Consider the following 15,975-nt stretch of genomic DNA (forward strand, 5'->3'; position numbering starts at 1 on the left):
GTTTGAGGGTGGCAGGGTGAGCTGAGCACAGAGCCCTGTGTCAGTGCAGGCTGGGTTTAAATTCTGCTTTTGTCACTGACTACTGACCATGTCTAGTTAGGACTTAGCTTTAGTTTCTTCTTCCTGAAGAAGGACCAATAAGAAAGCCCCTTCCCAGGAATTGGGGTGGGGGAGGTATGTTACACCAGCAGAGTCTCTGCACTCCTTGCCAGGAGGAGGGAGATACGGATGGTACTGTCTTCCGAAGGTTGACTTTGTAGGAGACAGCAAAGGGACATGTTTCACATCTCTTGTGGAGCTGTCAGTAGCAGGAGTCTGCCACCCTGGGCAGGATGGGTCCTACTGCTGTGTAGATAAACAGTTCTGTTTAAGCGATGAGCTTGCCAGGGAGTGAATGGACAGCCTAGGTCAGGACCTGAGACTGGCGGATGTTTCATGCCGGTGTAATTTCCTGCTTGCCTTAGCACCTTGGCAGACCCTATGATGGCCAGCACTGGGAGTGCATCCCGTCTTGATAGTTTGGCTAGTGAGAAGCCACCCACCTTGGCACAGCTGAGTAGCATGGGGCTGAATCGGACTTGTTCTGTGGTGGCCTCAGGTACAGTGGCCTCAGGAATTGCAACAGGGATTCTGAGGTAGTGAGTCATGTGTCTGGATTGTTCCATCCCTCTGGCCCCAGGGCTGCAGCCCAGATGTGTTTACAAGAACTCTTGGTCAGTGAGAGGTTCCTGTGCTCCACCCTAGCATGGTCTCCTCTGGTTCCCACAGTCAGGGACCTCTCATGCCTCTCTGCACTAAGAGCAGAGGAACTTGAGATTTCAGCCTGTATCAGCATGGCCTCCCTAATCAACTTTTACAGAATGTGAGCCTGTCAGGTAGAGGGGGACAGTTCCTTAATTATCAGAGTGCTGCAAGTCCCTCCTGGGGACCTCCCTTTCTGTCTGAGACCAGGCCCAGGGCTCAGGCTGGACTTGGGGTGGTCAGGTTGCTGCTAGGTCAGCTACCATCTCTAGACAGAGCCCTTTCCCTCCCATCACCCCAGGCCAGTGACAACTTGGCCCTGGCTGACTGGTAGCTGCTCTAAATCCAGACCCATTGACTCAAATGGGAGTAGAGGCCATGGGAGGGGGAGGGAGTCCCTTCCTTTTCTGGAGCCCTGGGAGGACATGTGGGTTGATCCTACCTCTGACCTTTGCCTTTTTGTCTTACAGGTTCAGCTGTCTCAGGCCCTGGAGGAACTCGGAGGCCAGAAACAGAGAGCTGATACAGTAAGTCCTGACAAAGCTTGCTTATTGCTTGTGACAAAAGGCAATCTGAGGTTTTGGCTGTCTAGAGTCCTGGATCTCAGACATGTAGGAATCCCAGTCCTGGGCCGGGAATGTGGCTTAGTGACAGAGTGCTTGCCTAGCATGCATGAAGCCCTTGGCTCATTCCTCAGGAATGAACCAAGTCAGAAGTGGTGCTGTGGCTCAAATAGCAGAGTGCTAGCCTTGAGCAAAAGAAGTTCAGGCACAGTGCCCAGGCCCTGAGTTCAAGTCCCAGAACTGACAAAAAATATTCCAGTCCTATTCCCAGCAGGACCTGTCATACAGGCAGTGCTCTTCTGTGATAGGAAGATGTGTGGAAAGGGCGTGGGTTTGCTATGGAGACTGGTTCTCCTTGCTCTGCTGTGGGATGGGGAGCTTGTTAGGACTGGAGGCATTAGAGGGCTGTTTGCTGTCCTCTTACTAAGTGCTAAAGTCCATTCTTATCTCCACTGGGACACGTCGCTGTATCATCAGTGTGGTGGTGGTGGTGGGGGGGGGTTGGGGGTCAAATTACATAAGCGGAATCCAGGGCAAGATATCCACTGGTAGTGGGTGCTGAAGGTAGCACTGTGGAGAGAGGAACAGGTACCTGGGGCCAGTTCGCAAGGAGCCTTGAGTTGAGGCTCCAGTGAGCTCAGTGGGTAGTACGGGCAGAAAGCAGAGACAGTAGGTTCCAGAGCTAGGACTAAAAGGGACTTGGAGGATTCTGGGAACCATGAGGTTTGGAGTTCAGGAGGTAGGGATTGGGTTCAGCTTCAGGAAAGGTGGCTGCAGGAACATGAGGGTGGGACATGAGGTAGTGGTGACATTCTGGCCTGGGTAGGCACCATGAGTTTGGAAGGAAGGGGCATCTTAGGACATCTTAGTGGACTCTGGGGCCAGCCCCTTGTGACGGGCCACTGGTCCAGATGTGCTCTTAGTTTATGGTGGTGCTTTCATCCCTGGAGAAGTGAGCCCTTTCCAGAGTGCACCTGCATGCAGGCATCAGGTCTCTGTAGCAGAACAATTGCCCTGCCAGGAGGGGCTGTCAAGGGATCATGACCCTTGAGTCTGGAGTAGGCATCTTCTCTCTGGTCCTTGTCAGTGTGGCCAAGGGCAGGCCAGCCCAATTCATTGGTCTGTAGAATGGACATCCTTATGCAGGAGTCAGCTCTGAGGGCTAGGAAAGTGGCAGAAGCAGAACAGCAAGCTCAGTCTCAGAAAGATTTGCTGTATCCTCAGTTGGCAGATGGCATGCTGTTGTGCTGAGGGGTCCTTCCAGGAGGCACAGGGGTGGGGCTATTGGTAGGATACCAGGGCAGCTGGGTACCAGCACAGGTGGCCACCTGTCCTTATCCTCCTCTTCCAAAGGGGTGAGGGGGTCAGCAGCAACAGAACAGAAGCACTGCTGTAGAGGTGCTTGGGATCTGGCAGCCGTTGAAGGTGTGAACTTGAGGCAAGCTGGGCAATACTGCCTGTTGACCACACTCAGAGGCTTTCCCTTAGGTACAGAACAGGTGATTGGTGGTACTGGCTGATGAGAAGATAGGAGGGGGAAGGTGACCCTGGGATTTGGCAGTAGAACCGGCTATAGGACAGTGTGTATGCCAGTGCGGTCATGTTTATGCATGTGCGCTGTCACTCTAGGCTGATCAGGTTTATCTTTAGGTAGTAGGAGCACTTGTTGGCTCTTGTTTGCTCTCTGTGTTTTCTGCAGGGAGCATTCAAGGGCACCAGTCACACTGTGTTATTTCATGCAAGGTCTGAGGTTCAGCTTCAAGCAGTTGTCCAGGATAGTCAGCACCATGACCTGAAAGAGGTCAGTCTGGGTGGGGCAGAAGCTTAGGTGGACCCAGGTTTGTCTGCCTTCAGTGAGCAAGAGGGGTTCTGTCTGCTCTAGTGCCCCTTGTTTCATCTGCACAGTGCTGGGCATGAGGCAGCCAGTGAGTACAACAGACAGCTCAGCTTCTCCAGGATATTGACTCATGTGCCTCGTCCTCTTGCCCTCTGGCTCCTTCAGCCAATGGCTTCTTTCATGGTAACTTGGAGGAAGCTGGGGTTGAGGGATTTTTCTCTGAGGGCGGTGCATCCATTTGCAGAACCCCACGAGACACTGATGTTCTGTGTGTCAACATGCATGGCTTCCTTGGTGTTGACCTGAATTGAAATGTGCCCGAGGGCCTTGTTTTCATAATGTTCATGAGGCCAAAGAGGAATTAGAAATGAGTTGTGTGAAGCACATGCCAGGCCCGTGGCTTTATGGCTGAGCAACTTGCCAATTGCCCTCAGCTGTCCTTGACTTTGCAGTCCCATTTTCGACAGAAGCTTGGACACCTTGACCCTGACCCCCACCATCTCTCTGCTTTCTCTGCTGCCATGTGAGGAGAAACTGCTAGTCCTGGGTCCTTTCTGTGGGGTGGGAGGAGTTGGTCTTGAGCACTTTGGTCAGGTCAGATACTGGACAGCGCCCTGCACCTTGTCATGGGGACTGTATGATGCACCTAGTGGAACACAGCCTCAGATTTTGCTGGTTCTCCCCATCTCTGTTTCTTGTTTGGAACACCTGGCTCCCAAATGATTGACAGAATTTTGGAGTCTGGCAGAATTGTGACTTCTTGCAGGTGGCTCTGGAGTTAGCCAGGTAGGCCCCTGGTTCTAGGCCTAACAGCACAACCTTCCAGCAGAGGCCTTGGGAACCATGATCAGCCAGAGCTTGCAATGAATGTGTTTGTCTACCCAACCTGTGGAGATGGAGACCAGCAGGTTTCACAGAGCCAGTCCCTGAGCTGACATAGCCACAACCTCTCTGTCCCTCTGATACTTATAGACTGGACACTGGCCCCTCTGGTGCACCTTCTCTAGGCTTGTTTAGGGCTGAGCCATAGCCGTCTCTACAGGTTCCTAACCTGCCCCCCAATTGCCCAATCTTTAGCTTATTTCATGTTGTTTATTTCACTCTGTCTTCTCTTTCCCAGTTAAAAGGATAATCAGAAATGGCAGTGCCCTGGGGCCAAGGATGTTGTCTGTTACATCTGTCCTTTCTGCCGATGCTCCCATGCTCAGGATATCTTTGTTGGTCAAGCAAGTTCTCTCCCTGACCTTGCAGAGGGGATGGGGGCCTGGGTCTTGGGTTCCTAGCAAGTCTGTGCTCAAGTGAGACCCTGCTCTTATTTATTTGTTGGCTTTGGCTGAATCTTGACTCCTCACCTGCAGGGCTGACCCCAACCAGCTTGTTGAGTCCCAGGACTAGGCAGCACCATCCTGTGGAATGGTGAGCCTTATGCAGTGTCTTAGGTGTTATTTGTAGTCCAAACCCAAAACTGAAATTCTAATTTGAGGTTTTCAATTTTGGTTCCCTTAAGTAAGCCATACAAGTGGTGTTCTGGCTCAAGTGTTAGAGTGCTAGTCTTGAGCTGAAGAGCTCAGGGATAGTGCCCAGGCCCAGAGTTCAAACCCACGACTGACCCAAAAAAAAAAAAAAAAAAAAAGTAAGCCACACATAGCAGGTGGCCCTACATTGCTTGGGCCATCAGGGTAATTGACTCTCAGAATATTCTGTATTCCTTCTCCAGAATCCTGCTCAGGGACTGCCTTCTCCCTCCTGCCCTCCCAGGTCTGCTGCTGCTGATTTCCTCCACCAGAGCATCTCTTGTCTCATGTTAGAGGAACCAGAGACAGAAGGGGAAAAGTACATGCAGAACAACTCATGTTTGGGAGAGCTGGTGGCCTCTGGTCTGCCTCTCAGCCCTCCCTCCTATGGGGCATGGGCACTGTAGAGTGGGCTCACTAGCCAATGACACCTCAGTCCTGGGAAGGGGCTCAGGCAGACTTCAAACAGGGCATCCATGGCTCACTTGCCTGCTCCCCTGGTCTGCTGTCTTCTCACTCAAAGTGAGTTCATTAGGAGGAGAAAGAGAATTTAAATATCTTTAGCTAATTGCAGATGACAGGACAAAGGCAGTTTGACTTTCTGTTATTAATTAACAAACCCACACTAATTAGAAAGCATAAGTATAGTTCATGCTTTCTTCTTTAAATTCAATTAATATCACAAGGAAAGATGTCCTGGGCCACACTTGTGTCATTAACATACCTCACCCTAATTAGATGTGGCCAGCACTGGCTGTAGAAATGAGATTTTTGATTACAACTATAAAAAATCCTCGAATGTTTTATATACTTCAGGGAATGAGAGTGAGAATTTATTTTCTGATTTAAGTGGCATTGTGCCCTCACAGCTTGGTGTAATTAAGCAGTCATTTTCCCTGAATCCCATTTCCCCCTGATGGTTTCTCCTCATCTGGCCCTTGCCACCAGGGAGCTCTATGCCATAGTCTGCTGAAGCAAGGGCCTGGCCAGGGTGGGGCTGTCCATTGCCTGCCCTTCTCTTCTATCTCTGACATGGATGTGATAGTGGCTACATGTGGGACCATCACTGCCCTTGAACAGTAATGAGTGCTTCATAGATTCCCAGGGTGATGATCCATGAACCAGACAAGGCCCCATGCCTCACATGACGAAGGGCTGGACTCTGAGGATCAACTTTGATCCACATATGATCCCTGGTTTTCTATTAGCCTCTTGGAGCCCAAGTTTCTCAGTAGGAGTCAGGAACTGTGTGCTACTTGACCAGGCTCAGACCTCAATGCTGCTACTGAGCAAGGAGCTTGGAGCAGAATAGAGCTCTTTGTTGCTGGCAACCATTGGCAGAGGTCTGCTGCCAGACTCTTCAGACTATGAATGTGTCCTAAGCAGGTCTGGGGGAAAGTCTGAAGTCTTGGGATGGTGGCTTCCTGCCATGGAGTTACCCCATGGCCTGATCCTTGTGTCATTAACATACCTCACCCTAATTAGATGTGGCTGTCGTTGCTGTCACTCTGCCATTTCCCCTCTCCTCCCATCTTGCTATAAGTGTATACCAGGCATCCAGGTCCCTGCTTGAGAAACGGAGATGGACATCATGCTGAGTTGGCTTGGGTGGGAGCTGGCTTGCTCTGGGACCTCTGGCTCTCCAGGTGAAGCTGCCTTATCTGCTCTGGAAACAGGAATGCTGTCTTTCTGGAATAAGTTAGGAGTATTCCCCCTAATATAAATGTTGATGTGTTTGAGAAACATTAATGTTTCTTAAATGTTACCCCATCAGCTCCTTTTGTTTGTTTTCTGCTTTGGTTTTGGTTGGGAATCTTAGATTACTCATATAATCTGTATTTGTGTTAGAGGTTTTTGTTTCTTCTTGAAATAATTTTCATGCTCCTAGCAACTTGTCCATCTCATGTATGTTTTTTGATCACAGTGTATTCTCGCCCCACCCCCGCCCCACCCTCCCTCTCTTGACCTCTGGGCCTGGTACTGTCCCTGAGCTCTTCAGCTAGTCTACCACTTTGAGCCACAGTGCCACTTTCGGTTTTTCGGTGGTTAATTGGAAACAAGAGCCTCACTAACTTTTCTGCCCAGGCTGTCTTTGAACTGGAATACTCAGATCTCAACTTCCTGAGTAGCTAGGATAATAGATGTGAATCTTGGGCACCTGGCTCACAGTATTCTCTTGTAATTCTATTTCTATAAGGATTTTTTTTTTTATTTCTTCTTTCAGTAACTTGATTCTTTCCTTCTCTTGGTCAGTCTAGCTAGAGCCTATAGTTTTTATTATCTACTCCTTGGTTCCTGATCAGTTTTATTTCCTTTCAGAACTTCATAGCAGTTGTTCCACTGACTTCCCATTTGCATTGTTTCCAGTAACAAATATGCTGTCATTCTTATCTCTCCCTCTGCGTACGATGTGTCTTATTTTCTCTGACTGCTTTTAGGAATGTCTGTGATCTTGAGCAATTTGATTATATGTATCATGTATTTTTCATCGTGTTTCTTGTACTTCAGAGTTTTAGCATTTCTCAGAACTATGGACATTGTTGTTTCATTTGGAAGGTCTCCATAGGCCCCGGTAGCCTTGTGTGGTATCTTTTCTTTTTCCTTCCATTTTCTTTTGGGCTTTTGAAAATAGGGGACTCACTAACTAACTATTTTAGGTTTTTGATTTTTTTTTCAGGTGTAGATTCTTTGCACATAGCTTAGGCTGGCCTCAAATTGGCTTGCACACACAGTTGTGTACATACTATGGTTTCAGATGAGATGGAGGGGAGGGAGATGGAGAATGGTGTGTGATGTTTGCATCTGTCAGCATGGGGATCTGTGGACACAAGGACACTGGAAGGTTTGTAGCTGGACCTCAAACATGTAGGTTGGATGGCAGGGAAGGTGCCCTACCCCTTTGCCCTTCTGGGCTGCATCTCCTCCAGAGGGGATTCTTTGGGAGTGAGGTTCTACCACCACTCCCTGTGGTTGTCTGGGAAGAGAGCAGAGGGATGTACAGGCAGGGCAGGGCAGGGATGGGACCGATGTGGGCACTGCACCTTCCAGCCTAGGCTGGCCTCTCCTGCCTCAACCTCAGTAGTGCTAGGATTATATAGGTATGACCACACTTGGCTCATATTATCCACTTTGAAATCCCTGCTTTTAACACATTTACCAATTCTAACTTTTGCTAATCCTCAGTTGGATTTGGCTGATCTGTTTTTCCTTTGCCCTTTTACATTTCAGTGTGATGCCAAGCATTATGAATATTACTCAGCTGGTCACTGGTGTTTCTGGACTCCTATAAAGAGTCTTGAGCTTTCTTCAGGTGTGCAGCCTGCTTGATAGGACATGGTTGATCCTCTCAGGTGGTAATCTAATATGCTGGGTTGTTTTGAATGTTATTTATCTCAAGGCTGATGACACCAACCATGTGAGATCCAAAATGGCTACCAAGTGGATCTCTGTCCTGTTACCTCAGAACCCCTTTGATTCTTCACTGGCTTGCAGACACAGTTGTATACATACTAATGGCTTCAGATGAGCTAGAGGGGAGATGGAGAATGGTGTGTGGTGTTTGCATCTGTCAGCATGTGGATCTGTGGACACAAGGACACTGGAAGGTTTGTAGCTGGACCCATCATCTCTGGAGCCACGTGCTATGACCACAGTGAGGACAGCAGCACCATGCATGTGCCACCAGTGGTGCTGAGTTCTGAACAGAAGAAAGAGCTCTTCCCTTGGTGTAACCGTAGTGACTCCCTAAGAATTGGTTGGGAATATGTGTGTGTGTGCGGGGGCGGGGGGGAGGTGGAACCCTCACGTTTCTTTGCCAAAGTTGGTTTCTCAAGTGAGGCTCAGCTAATTAGAAACAGCCTTGGCACTAACATGAATTTTGGCAGGACATTTGAAAGGTGTGTGTAGAACATAAAACAGGTCTTTCTTCTTCAGGCACAACCTGTAGAAGATAGACAGGTGTCATATCTCTGCTGGGAAGTGCCACTAGATCCCCCTCTGTGACAGCCTCAAGATGCTTTAAGAGCTCTGGTCCTAGTCATGTTAAGCTCTGTCCTTTGGCAATAAACTGGCCTTGGAGGACCCTATGGAGGGCCAGAGCTGGGCCTAGATAATGGTAAGCTGCTCTGGGCAGGGCATGATTGAGTTGAGTGCCAGGCTTCAGGTGGTGTCCACCAGGGGCAATGCACCGTCCTGGCTGGGAAGCAGCCTGCAGTGACAGCAGACAGAGGGTGCTGCTGGGCTGCTACTGAAGTTACTTTCATGACCCATGTCTGCATCCTGGGCCTTTGGTCCTGACTGCCATGTCACCTGATCCATACCTTAATGGCTTGGTCTGGGTCAGGAGCAAGCCAAATCCAGCCCCTGCAGTTTTCTATTCATAAGATTTCATTGGAACAAGCTGTGTTGTGCCTGTTCTTCGGCTGCTGTCCATAGCACTTGTGTACTGCCTTAGCAGAGACAGAGGCATGCAGAGCCGAAACAATTGGCCTTTTCTGCAGTTGTCTGGTTCTTGCTCTAGGCCTCATCTGTAGGCAGTGGGTGGCACCCTCAGTTCCTAGCCTTGATCCAGAACTAGGGGTCCTGGGCTTCTGTACATCTGAAACTAGAACTTGAAGCTTGACTGTTCTACACCAAGGCCCTGCATTGGCAGTCCAGGCCTTGACAAGGCCTGCTTGCCTCCTCAGCATACTGGAGCAGGGTCCTCAGACTTGGGCTGAAGGCAGTTGGGAATAGCACTTGCCCCTGATCCCTGGTACTTGGCATATCTCCCAGGCCTACCCTCATCCTAGCAGAGACTTGAAATATCTGCTTGCTTTATTCTGTTTGTTGGCGAAGGTCACCAGATGAAACAGAGCCTGCCATGTCCCTTGATCCCATAATGGGGAGTCAGGGCCACCAAAGTGGCCCAGAGCATGAGGCTGTCCCAGGCCAGAACTCACCCTGTTGGAGGATGCTGGTCAGTACCAGAGCAGAACAGAGAGGCCACCTACATTCACCCCCAGTCTGAATATTCCCTGGGCCAGCCAGAGCTCAGGGGAAGTATGGGGGAGAGCTCTCTGGATTCACCTCACAGACATGAGCCGTAGGGGTTTTATTACTGTTTTGTTGTAAGGGATACAGAGGAGACTGTGGAATGCCCCTGTGCAGGTAGAGTGGCTATGATGGGGGCAGGAGGGGAGGGGTAGGGGCATGTGATGGTTTGAAAGCCAAGGCTTGGTAAGGCCTTGCTGCCTGTTAGGCTCTGCCCTGCATCTATCTGTAAACGTAAATGTTCACCTGCTGTTTGAGTCAGCAGTACATGTATGTGGAGCCAATAAAGAAAGTTAGAACAGGTGTAGCAGTGACAGCAACTTGTCTTCTTGCAGGGTCCCAGCTCCTCTTCCAGATATGATGATGTGCTGGCCTCTGGGTCAGCAGCTTCATGTGCCCTCTCACTGATGTGTGTGAATCTTCCATAAGCAATCTGTAATGTGGCTGTTATGACCCTGGAGGGACATAGAGGAAACAGAGGCTGAGGGTTGTATCTTGGGTTGAGTGGTGGGCCTTTGACTCTTTCCTGTTTCTGACTCCTAGGAGCACAGCCTGGCTATGTTCGTGGCTGTTTCTTGCAGGAGGTTGATGGGGGGAGGAGTGTCACAGCTACTAGCCAGGGATACAGTGCCCATGCCACTTGAGTCTGCAGTGTGGTGGCTTGCAGTTGGCTTGGGGGGGGAGGGGGAAGAGCAGGTGTGGACAACAGCAGTGGACAGGAGCCTAGAGATGAAGGTCTCAGAACCCCTGCTAACTGTAGAAGGGGTCATCCTCCATAATCTCACCTGCAGGCTACTGAGCTAGGGGAACACTTGCTCCTGAGTCAGAGCCTTCAGCATCCCAGTGTCCCTGGTGGGGCCTCATTCAGTGCACCTGTCCCATTGCCTGTGTGAATTTAGCCTACTAAGAGACACATGGCTGCCAGGCTGGCAGCTCCCCAGGGCCCAGCTGGCAGCCCTTTCTGGGTGCATTTGTGGCAGCTCTGCTGGTGATCTCACCTCTTCATCTCGGCAAGTACACCAGAGAAAGGAACCAATTTGCCCATTCGCTTCAGAGTGCAATTGGGTAGCATGAACCCTCTCTCTAGATTGAATCTGAGCAAAAAGAGAGACACCCAGGGTCACATCAGAAAATGATCTTCAGCAGTAGGTGGTGCACCCCCTCTTCCTATGTGTGGCCCCATGGCCTGAGCCACACTAGCTTGGTGGTTCTGGGCCAGGGCTGCTGTGCTCATTTGCACACAGTGCTGCCCCTTGTTTATTCAGAGGCAAGGTTCACAGTGGGATTTTGTGGTTCTAAGGCAGGTGGCAGGGGCTCTCCATTGTGCTCATTTGCACACAGTGCTGACCCTTGTCTATTCAGAGGCAAGGTTCACAATGAGATTTTGTGATTCTAAGGCAGGTGGCAGGGGCTCTCCAAAGGCGCAATCCAATTAGTCCTTGTGTTCTCTTTTGAAATCAACTGTAATCACAGGTTTTTCTCACTGAAGTATGAAATAGGGAGTTGCAGGCTATAATATTAATGCATTTCCAACTTTGTCTTCCCTTCTTCCTGAGCTGACTCTTAGTATCTTGGGTCAGCTTATGCTGGCTGCCATGGGGCTGAGTCTCCTTCTGCCACCAGCCAACAGGGAGGCCAGGTCCAGTTGTAAGCTGTGTAGGCACAGTATGAGACAGTCCTGCTGTGGGCAGTGCCCTGAGGTGGGCACTGTAATCTAGGGTCTCCCACCTCATGGATGGGTGGTCTTTATCCCTTCTTATAGGTGAGGAATGGAGAAGTAGTCTGAATGTACATGATTACCTGTGTCCAGCTTCTCCCCCTTCCCAGGCTTTCTCTGAGAAAGGCATGAGAGGCAGGGCCATGGTCCTACCTTGGAGCTTCCTTAGGGTGGCTCTGGCTACAATAGCTAGCTGGAGCCATTCCCAGATGTCTGTTAGCCCAGAAGCCTCCTCTCTCATAGACAATACTAGGCCATATAGTAAAGGCAGTAAATGATTAGCCCCCTACCCCTTTCCCTGAGAGAGCTCTCCTCTGGAATAGCTACAGCCATATAAGGCAGCAAGATCCTCTAAATTTCATAGGTCATGTGTCACCTGAGAGAGCACTCCCTTGGGGCAGCTATAACCATGTAAGGCAACAAGATTTCCCAAATCTCAGAGGTCATAAAAATCACCTGAAACAATAGCACGCACTTCTTCTCACCCCTCTCGCATATGAGAGGGGTCTTTCTTGTCCCTTTACTGGCAGTAAACCTTTTCTTTGTTCTTTGTACCTGGATGTCTTTGTGGTTTTTTGGCAAAGTCTGATTTACTCTAACATCATCTCTAGCAGCCTGCCTGGCCTGGCCTCCCTTAAAAGCATATCAGCTTAAGTAATTTCTTAAATGGAGTGATGCAGGCAGACACACTAAGCATTTGCTCCAACACTGTCAACTCCCTTGCCTGTGCCACACAGAGCCTAGAGGAAATGGTTCCCAAGGATCTAAGGAGCTAGGCAGGAGGAGCTATAGATGGAAAACTGTCTTCCCTTGTGTCAGTCACTGTCCTGTGGATGGCAAGGGAATGAGCAAGCACTGAGGAGTAGGATAGGGAGAGGGTAGGTGGGCCTGTAGTGTGTCTGGGTGGCTGCCAGGGGCTTGGCAGAGGTTTCAGGCAGAGAACTGGCCCTTTGAGATTAAAGTTCAGGGTTTGTTAGGAATCTTGGCTTATAGATTAAAATAAAAGGGCTCACTGTTTGTTTTGAACACGTGGCATACAGCAGCACTTCCACTTCTTTGCTGGAAATCATCCAGAAATAACAAGAAGAATGAAACCAAAATGGCAAACTTAAATTTTGGCCAGACAGAAATAGAGCTAACTAAACCCAAGCTGCCAGTGGGAGGGAGGCAGATGGCCTGAGTGAAAGAGTGATGTTTAGAGCATGTGGACATGGTATGCACACGGAGAAGCCAGGGTGTGCTGCTGCCATAGCAGAGCTCTGAGAACGACTTAGAGCAAAGCCTGAGCCTGCCTCCAAAATGGGAAGTTGGAGAGTAGAGGGTACAGTCCTCAGGAGAGTTCCTCCCCACCCCCAATGCTGCCTCGTGGTTCACGGAACAGTAGAAGAGCTGCACGTGGAATCCATGCATGCTGCACTGGAGTGGCTGTGTCTCTGAGTTCTCACAGTACTCTTGATGAAGGAAATAGTGCTTCTGACTGAACTTACAGCAGAAATGTTGGGTTAGATCAGAGGAAAGAAATAGCTCTGTCATTCCCTAGTGTGACCTCCAGCACAGAATTGGATCTGACAGGCATTACCTTCTGTGGTGAGCAGTAAAGGTCATGTCACGTAAGTTCATGAGGCCAAAACTCCAGAGAAGTAGAGAAACAGAAGAGGAAAAGAAGTCAGCCTGGAGTAGACAAAGTTTTTATCTTTATGTTTTGCTAAGAAATGAAAGCTGGATTCCAGGAGAATGTGAAGGCTGACCTCCAGTGCAGACACTCAGAGGAGCAATGTGAGGCAGAGAGAAGTCTCAGGCCAGGGGCAGGAGATGAGATGGAAGATCAGGAAGGAAGATGGATTAAGGAGCACATGGAGAAGAAATGGCTGCCATTCAGTGAGTGCTGTATCTATGGGAATTTAGGAAAATAGCAACATAAACACCACACATCCTGTAAGATACGTTTTGTAAAGGGTGTTAAGATAGGACAGGAAGGGATAAGACCAAGAACTTGTTTCTCACTATTGATAGCTGAGTATAAAATGTCCTATAGAGGACATCAAGGTGTACTTAACTGTCTTGGAGCTCTCCAGAGAAACAGAACCAAGATTTGTCTGTTTATTACCTGTCTACATAAAGAGATGGAGTGTCTGATTGTAGGGGATTGGCTGACAGGGGTATGGAGGCCCAGAAGACCCACCCACCATGACTGATTGCAAGCTAGAGGGCCAGAAATGCCTAGGATAAAAGACAATGTGAGTGAGGCCTAAGGTCAGAGATGAAAGGCAATATGTGGAGGAAGGAGCCTCTAGGGCAGGAGGAAAGGAGAGATGTCCTGGTTTAGGCAGCAAGGCAGGCAGAAGAAGAGCCTCATTTCCTGGCCCTTTGTCCTGTCAGCCTGAAGAGCTGAGGTGATGCTGTCCCTATTGGGGACACTGACTCAAACACACCTCACAGACACACCCAAGACACCAGGTTTCATTTGCATACCTGCACAACAAGTGGACATGTAGAACTGTTGCAGTCTGTATAAAGCACAAGGAAATAACAGATCTGACTGGATAGGATGCACAGATCTGACTGGATAGGACGCTGGATAGGACATAGATACTAGTACAGTAGAGAACCACAAAGTATGGGCGCAGGTACGATAAAAAGCGAGGAGTTATGAAAGTGGTCAGTACAACAAGTACAATCTTCCGAATTTCCTGAGACACATAAAAGTAGGCAAGATAAAAAGACCACAGAACAATAGTTTTAAAAACTGTAAAGCAACATAAGAATGTAACACAAAGACATATATCAAAATATAAATGGGCTAAACTTTCCTACTGAAAGGAAAAGACTTTCTGGTAGTTACAGAGCAAAACTGAAGAGGCTAGATGTTGCAGGCTTCAAAGGCCACCTAGCAGTCATAAACACAGGCAGGCATTTCAGTCTGAATCCAAGCCTCTAAGCATTGCAGATAACAGGCAAATGCTCTGCTAAGTACTAAAGGTGCAGATGGAACACAGAGTAAGGGGAGGGGCAAGGTTTGGGGCACCTGCAACAGGAATCTAGTTTCTAATGTGGGTCATAACACACCAGTATGTAGCTGTTGTCTCCAAACTAGATAATCTACTCTTTAGACAGTGCTTACAGAAAATGCTCAGGATTAATCAACTATTTAGTAATAACCTTTATAAACCTTTGTAAATTCAAGTATATGGGATTGACAGAGCCTCCACTGGCTAAGATGTGATGTAATTTGAAAGCAAGAACAAAACCAACAAAAGAAAAAGCTGTTAGCACTTGGAAACTTGGAAACAAATCCATGACAGGCAGAACGAAACATTCTGTCCTAAACAATTCCTGGTTTGAAGAAGAAATGCAATTCAAAGCGTAAAATAATGGTAATTATTGCAATTAGTATTCTATTATTAGTGTTTTATTAGTGTATTATTTCATTAGGCTAATGAAAACACTTCTCATTGGAGCAAGTAGAAACATCCGAATTCAAGGCTTAACTGTTATGCTATGGAATAAGAATGCATAAATATATACGAACTGAAGGCCTAGCTGTAGAAGTCAGACTCAAAATGGAAAAAGCCCAGTTTGACAGAAAGTAGGAACCTGTAGAGATCAAAGCAGGGGACTAGCAGAAAAGGAGCAGAACTGAAGACCTTGGAGCTCTTGGATGGAGGTGAGGTGAGAGCTTCTGGTACTGTTATAAGGACACATCTGTGATGGCAGGGCCACATGGGTGGAGCCATCTGCCCAAGATTTAGCCTTCACAGAGCCCTGCCTGCATGGCTAGCTAACTAACAGATAAAATAAGGTTTTTACTTGAGCTCTGTTCAAAGTATGAATTTTATCACAGATCCCTTTCAGTACATGCAAGCATCTGAAGTAGACTATATGTTCCTGAAAAATGGTTCACTAATATTGATTCTAGATGGAGGGAAATTCTAAATGGACCACTTATTATAGAGACACAGTAGGTCTTGCAACCCATCCCTGGCAAAAAAAAAAAAAAAAAGAAAAAGAAAAAGGAAAAAACAACAGCAGAAGTGCATTCAGCAAGGCCCAGATGCCTGGGACAGGGAGGAGACAGTGTCATATGTGGATGTTTAGAAGGGAGAATTGTGTTAACAGCAATAACCACAGAGGTTGCACAAACATTTGTGCCATGCACACTTGTACACATCATGGATTTGCTACACTAGCTGATGTCAGTATCAGTATGTGAACAATGGAAGCAGCAGCAACTAAAATTCACCAAACTGGTCCATTTTGTGTGGCTGTAGCAAGGTACCTGAAACAGAGTACTTTAGAGAGAACAGGAAGTTATTTGACTTGTGGTCCTGCAGGCTGGACAGCCCAAGGTTGAGGGATCACATCTGTAGGAGCATAGGATAGCTAAGGGGCCTTTGCGCTGGGCTGAGGACTGACCAGAGCCTTATCTGCAGGCAAGGTCCTGGGGCCTCAGTGCTGTTTCTAGGCTTCAGCATTGGTGTCATGGAATCTGCTTAGAGATATACCTGGTTGGACAGAGGGACAGCACAGGAGTAAGACTTGGGCTCTAAGAAGCTCTTCTTTCTACCTGAGCTG

The 15,975-nt window shown here is 48.4% G+C and overlaps 1 protein-coding gene across 3 annotated transcripts in view; it reads left to right on the forward strand.

Moving 5' to 3' along the window:
- Window positions 1–15,975, forward strand: part of Mad1l1 (mitotic arrest deficient 1 like 1) — a 299,059-nt gene that overhangs the window by 169,202 nt on the left and 113,882 nt on the right. For all 3 annotated transcript variants that reach the window (XM_042686979.1, XM_042686978.1, XM_042686981.1), the window contains one exon: window positions 1,212–1,268. In XM_042686979.1, coding sequence (XP_042542913.1) covers window positions 1,212–1,268 — 57 coding nt within the window. The remainder of the gene's footprint in view (window positions 1–1,211; window positions 1,269–15,975) is intronic.

Source organism: Dipodomys spectabilis, unplaced genomic scaffold, assembly GCF_019054845.1.
Source record: "Dipodomys spectabilis isolate Male_0828 unplaced genomic scaffold, ASM1905484v1 ptg000098l, whole genome shotgun sequence".
NCBI classification, from domain to species: Eukaryota; Metazoa; Chordata; class Mammalia; order Rodentia; family Heteromyidae; genus Dipodomys; species Dipodomys spectabilis.